Source organism: Watersipora subatra, chromosome 10 (genome assembly GCF_963576615.1).
Source record: "Watersipora subatra chromosome 10, tzWatSuba1.1, whole genome shotgun sequence".
Taxonomy (NCBI): domain Eukaryota; kingdom Metazoa; phylum Bryozoa; class Gymnolaemata; order Cheilostomatida; family Watersiporidae; genus Watersipora; species Watersipora subatra.
This window is the reverse complement of record NC_088717.1, coordinates 28,640,898-28,647,585: the sequence shown is the minus strand read 5'-3', so window position 1 is coordinate 28,647,585 and position 6,688 is coordinate 28,640,898. Positions and strand designations below refer to the sequence as shown.

The 6,688-nt window shown below is 35.7% G+C and overlaps 1 protein-coding gene across 5 annotated transcripts in view; it reads right to left on the bottom strand.

The window, feature by feature from the left end:
* LOC137406510 (UDP-GalNAc:beta-1,3-N-acetylgalactosaminyltransferase 2-like) overlaps positions 1-6,688 on the bottom strand; it is a 60,882-nt gene that overhangs the window by 1,154 nt on the left and 53,040 nt on the right. For 2 of the 5 annotated variants that reach the window (XR_010979888.1, XM_068093094.1), the window contains exon 14: positions 3,598-3,698. Coding sequence is in view for 3 of the 5 variants with exons in the window: in XM_068093094.1 (XP_067949195.1) it covers positions 3,694-3,698 (5 nt within the window). In the remaining 2 variants the exon portion in view is untranslated. Of the gene's footprint in view, positions 1-1,699; positions 1,829-2,403; positions 2,604-3,513; positions 3,699-3,755; positions 4,463-6,688 lie in introns of those variants that run through there. The other 3 variants (XM_068093096.1, XM_068093097.1, XR_010979889.1) reach the window with 3 other exon arrangements.

Genomic DNA, 6,688 nt, shown 5'->3' with positions numbered 1-6,688 from the left:
TGTCCTCTCGGCCATTATTCAGACTACAAGCACTAACCGATTGCATCGTTGTCCGCTCAACCATTATTCATAGACTACACGCACTAACCAATTGCATTGTTGAGGATATGTGAGGATAAGTTGAAGCTGTCAAACTTTTCCGATAGTTTGCTGAGCATCCATGATAGTCTGCGCAATGTACACCACTTCGACGATGATGATTGGCTGTCATGGATTGCTCGATCTATATTTTCTTCATTACAATGTCTGTGGGACTAATATTTCATCATTTCAGCAACCGCATTGTATAATGAGAATTTTGTAATGATGTAAACGCGGATGGGTTTGTGATAGTGTGAACATTATTATTACAGACGATGACCGAAATATTGTATAATTAACTTTTTTCCTAATGTTCTGAGCGTGGCTGTGGATGGGCAGACACGGCTCTTATTATAGTAAAGAATAGATGAATGCCCGGCGTAGCACAATAAAAACTTTTCTGCATAAAAAGTATATTTTTAATTGGTGATGTTTCTTTACCCAATGAATTTGAGTAACTTGAGCTGTTAAGAGCCGCTATTATAAATTTAGCCAGAAATAGAAAAAAGATTGTGTCATCAATGATATACAGCCCCCAAGGATAGCCGACGGCTCTCATACGGGCGGGGTTTAATGATGGAGCTCTGTTGGGATGAAGACGAGCACGGCACCCGAACAAACAAATATGCTGAATAAAGCCCCTTGTAAATTTACAAATATTATGAATTATAGTAGTTATTTTACTTATCTGTTGAATTCATTTTGTTGTCAAATAAATATAGTATCTCAATATTGTCACCATTATGATCAGTCAGTTGCCATTCGCAAGCATGCGTGATATTAATAGTCACAATTGTAAAATAGCCCAAATTCGGTTTTGTATGTAGATTTTGAGTATGAAAACTACACTGCACAGCTTTGCCTGCTGTCCCATCTTATTGGCCAGGTAAAAAAACGTGACAAAGATGAAATACTTAGTCGTTTTATATTAGGGGTGGCAAAATATTAATCAAAAACAAGAAAAAAAAGGCCGTTGTTCAGGTAACTTCGAGTAAATTATATTCAACTTTAAGCATATACTACGACCTTTACCAATTTGAAATTACTAAAAGTAGGTAATTTGAAATGTTTTATTTTGCATGGATCCATTATTTTGGTTAGGTATCACCCCTACATTGTAGAAATTCAAAGTTTGCTATTGTGAACCACTGGGTCTACTGACTGAATGAGCTAATGAAACGATAACAGCGAGTCGTGTTTTCCAAAACCTAAAAAGGCAACGCGACCGTCACGCGAGAGCCGTGTTTGCTCCGAAACCCAGACTAACACAATCCTAACACAGCTCCATCATTAAATCCCGCCCTTATGATAGCCGTCGGCTATCCTTGGGGGGAAGCTGTATATCATTGGTGTCATGCCTCTAAAGTGCTCCGGCTGATGCGCGAGTATTTTAACCAATCGGTATTGAAGATCGGCTGTTTGAATAAGTATGATGTGATATTCCATTGTATAGCATTGTGACTGCAGGGTCTCCTTGTTTATATATATATGTATATATATATGTATATACATATATATATACGTATATATACATATATATATGTACATATATATATGTACATTTATATATAGATTATTATACAATAAAGGATCTCATAAGACAGTTGGTGAAGCATACCTGCTTAAGATACTCAGGTGCGACTCCCTCTTCTATCAGCAAGTCTGTCATGAAACCAATATAACCAATAGCAAGTCGGAGTGTTTCTATTCTTGATAACCTCTTTTCAAATGTGAAAGTTGGAACTCTCTAAAGAAGCAAGACGATTATCAGTTTAACCACATTTACTTTCTATAATAAACTGATAAATAGATTTTAAAGCCTTTTGAGTGAGATCAGCCGTGGCCTTGAGAATGCCTGGCCTGCAAACCATGAGTTGGGTTCAATTCCTGAACTGACCACTGGTGGTGACAGGAATGACAACCTTAAATTGCTCTCTGCAACTGGGTATGTTTTCAGTCATTGAGGTTCTCCTGCACACACTGACGCACGGACGTGCGTGTTGAATGGGATACTCCAGAATTATTTACAAGAATAATATAACTAATCAATTTGGCCTGCGGAAATAAAAAAACCCCCGGCCAAAAATCCACGGTTGGACTGATTCTGATAAGTTGCCTATATGTAAATTACAAACAAGCTGAGAAATTTCATTTTGTGTAAACTTTTAAATTAAAATAGCAGTTATTACGCTTAATTTTACAAAGAGGCGTTTTCGCTTTACCAAGTAAATTCTACGGTGGTATCAAGGCTAACACACATAGTCTAGTAAATCACTAAGGCAAGAATTAGCAAGATAGTACTTAATCAATTAAGCAAACTACCTTTCTGAGCCTGTCGAATGCATCATTCAAACTGAACATTCTCTTCCTCTCACGCACATTTGCTGCTTTTCTCTGCACTGGAGTCGTTAGTCTCCTTCTTTTATTTTTCCGTGGGTGTGCACAGTGCATGCTACTTGCATCAACTTCCAAACAAGGGTGCAGATATTCAGCAACATGGTAAGGCTGCACATATCCTTCATCTGTCAGAACATATAACCCAAGTGTCTCTGTAATTGATATTACGTCTATAGACACTATCACCTGATATTCTACCACCTGATATTCTATCACCTGATACTCTATCACCTGGTACTCTATCACCTGATACTCTATCACTTGATACTCTATCACCTGATACTTTATCACCTGATACTCTATCACCTGGTACTCTATCACCTGATACTCTATCACATGATACTCTATCACCTGATACTCTATCACCTGATACTTTATCACCTGATACTCTATCACCTGATACTCTATCACCTGATACTCTATCACCTGATACTCTATCACCTGGTACTCTATCACCTGGTACTATATCACCTGATACTCTATCACCTGGTACTCTATCACCTGATACTCTATCACCTGGTACTCTATCACCTGATACTCTATCACATGATACTCTATCCCCTGGTACTCTATCACCTGGTACTCTTCTACTTGGTACTCTATAACCCATCACATTAGATGTTATATTAAGTGACCATGGCACCGTTAGTTGGTGATAAAATATTGTTAGCTCACATTGTTTTGCGGTATATATTTTTAAACAGGTATAACCTTTTTATAAGCCAACATTTCAGTTTCCAACACATTGAGAATGAAAAGCATCTAATAAGCCTTTGATTACAGCCTTAGGTCCTTCAGGTATAACAAGCTAGCGGTGTTGTAAGGCAGTGTTTGTGTTTGTTTCCATTGAAATGAAAATGTAAATTTGGCTTGTTTACATTGGGATTGATTAGTCATAGAAAATATCTGATTTCTTAGAATTTAATTAAAATGTGGAGAGAATAGTAAATCAAGTAACAATCATAGTTGAACGATTTTTCATATAAGAAACAGCATAAAACAGACTAATATAACCAGAGATTTAGGAAGACCAACCCTGAATGGTGCTGTCAAAATAATGGTTGGGCTCTACTGGTTGCCAATGGCTATCATCAGTGTAAGAGGTTGCACCATATGAACACATATCCTGATGGAAGTTCGAGTCATAGGGGGCAGACAGTTGCGAAGTGAGATCGTATCTGTCCATAGATGACTTTGGTGTTGTCTCAAAGGAACTCATGCTACAGCAAACTCAGAAGTTCAGCTTTAATAAATTTTAAGAAATTTCTTTGGCTTGTATGAAAGTATAAGGAATTCTTTTGAGATAACGGCTTTCAGTGAAAGTGAAAATATGAAAAGCTCTGATATCTGTGAATTTATGATATTAATGTTTACAATTATAGTTGAAAATTCTTATTTGCATATAATTACATTTCCAACAGCTTCATAAGTGACCTTGACATCTTTGAATATGGTACAAAGCTATTAATTAAATGGTTCTAAAATTAAAAAAATTAGGCTGCATACAAATGTACAAATTTAAAACAGGCCCACAATATACCAGCAGCATAAAATTGTTGGAAAAACATATATATTAAAAACTAAACATTTTAAAATTTTGTATGAGTTATTAAATACAGAATTTTCCAACATCTAAAATTAGTTAGAAATGTCCAGGCTCTAGCGGTTTGACAAAAATACAGTATAAACTATTGAGTTGAGCATTTTTCAAAATTACAAATATTTAAGACTGAGTAGATACATACATACCTAACATCTTTTGCTGAAAAGGTAGAAACACTACATAATTCTATGCTCATTGAGCTTACGACACAATCTGACGCCTTCTCTCCTTTTCCACTTAAATTTATACTCTTCTTGTTTATACTCCTGTTATGTAACCATCTGATGGGCAAAGAAATCAATCTATCTCTCCATACTTCTTAATTAAAGCATCTATTCAATAGACGATTTTAAATGTTACGGGTGGGGAAATACAAGTGCCCTACAAACATTGGATTGTAGCCTTAGATCCCTCGGGTACAACTAGCTAGCGGTATTGTAGGCAATGTTTGCCTTAGAGTGAAACAAAAATGTAAATTTGGCTTCTTTACATTGAGATTGATTAGTCATAGAAAATATCTGATTTTTAGATCTTAATTAAAATTCAGATGTGGACATAATAACAAGCATAGTTAAATGATTGTTAATATAAAAAACTATAGTATAAAATGGAGCATTTGCACAACATATAAACTCCCCATAGCCTTTATGGATATAATGCATGGCGAAAAGAAATAAAATTATGTTATATTTCTGGCAAAGGTTTAGGATGTGTTAAAACTGGAATGATTTGGAGTTTGTTGATTTTTGAGGCATCGACTGTTGTTCATAAGTGAGGCATCGACTGTATACTATAAGTTTGAACTTGGACCAAAACACTATAAGTTTTTTAATACTTTAATGATGAAACTACAAATATTGGATTTTACATGTGTGTAACGTTTACATGCGTGTAACGTTTACATGTGTGTAACGTTTACATGTGTGTTTACGTTGAAATTTCCCGAGTAATAAAATTATGGCGTTGTAGAGCGGATTTGAATGGAGCAAAGAGAAGGAGAGGAGAAGCTTGTTGAATGTGTAATATAACAGTAATGCTGCTGATTCCACATTTATAAGTTTTATTCTCTGAAAAGCTATTTATTTTCTCGAATGTTTCAAGTGTTAGTAGTATTGGAAAACAACAGTGAATAAATTTTTTTTTTTAAATTACTAACTTTCAAATGTTCTGCCAATTTGATTCTGATTCTATTATTAATTTAGAAAAAAAGTTGCATTTGAAATCAAATTATTGCCAATAAAGTAATATATATATTTTGGCCAAGTTGGTAATTAAAAGCTCAAAGCTTTTATTAAATGTCAAACTTGGGTTCTACAATATTCTGGCTCGCCGTTGTATCATTTTAATGGGTTGACACATAATTGACAAATAACTTTATAATCATTTACTCTTTATCCATCGCCCTTTCCAATCTTATGTCTGCTAATTTAGCACACATTCTTCAAGACAATTTTAATGCTTTACGGAGGCTCCACATCATGCTACAAACTTGACACTATAACCAAATCTCATGTCTCTAACAACCTTCACAATGAATCTTTGTTGATTTGAATGCATGGATGATATTAATAGGGAAGACAAAAGGCGCAGACAGACTGGCCCGTGTCCACACTTACAAACACAAGACAAGAGTGACCAAAGATTCCCAATTAAAGGAATTCATTACGGGCCATTCAGATTTCGCGTATCATCATGTACTTGGGGGCAGTTGGAATAGATTGAGAGGATGTGACACCTATGGTACACGCAGTGTTGCTCACACGTCTCTCCATATGTTACCACGCCTAAGCACTATTAAATCATCACCTCGTGCGAGTGAGCTGGCTAATATATGCTCAGTTATTTATAATTATTTACAGCATATTTAGGACGAGATGTAAGGAACTGCAATGCTTGTTAATCTTACAATATCATATTACATTTGAATGCTAAGATTTAACCATCATAGATATAACCATAGATGTAACCATCATATGTAATTAAACCGCTTGAATCTATAGTATAATAATCATAATGATAGCTCGAAGCAAAGACTTAGTTGGTTAGAATTTTGCAAAGTATATCGCGGGTACAACAGTTGGCGCATCAGTTGGTATCGCAGTTGGTACAACAACAGGTACATGTACAGCAACAAGTACATGTACAGCAACAAGTACATGTACCACAACAGGTATCACGTTAGGTACCACCACAGGTATTTCATAAGATGTAAACAATTCGAAGATGGTCTCTTATCGGTTTATCTCTGTTGAAGCTCAGCTGAGTAAGTGAGATTAGTTGTAACGATGCGCGAATATTTGAAATACAAAATATTGTTCACATTTTTATATTTTACTATATATTTGCAAGCATGCAGTTGAATGCACCGCGATGGCATATTATTCGATATGCTAATATGCAGCGTTCTATGGCGTACTATGCGTTAAATTACCATTCAGAGCAGCTGTTGTCATGTAAAGTATGCACACAGCTGCCTGAGCTTTCATACGCTGCCTCCTGTTTTACCAGCCCAGCTTGCTCCAGCATCCCTTACTAGTCCTCCAATATGAAAAGGTTCCTGTTTTACATGGCCTATTAAAAATGTTGAAAAACCTAGTGCGTGTTTAC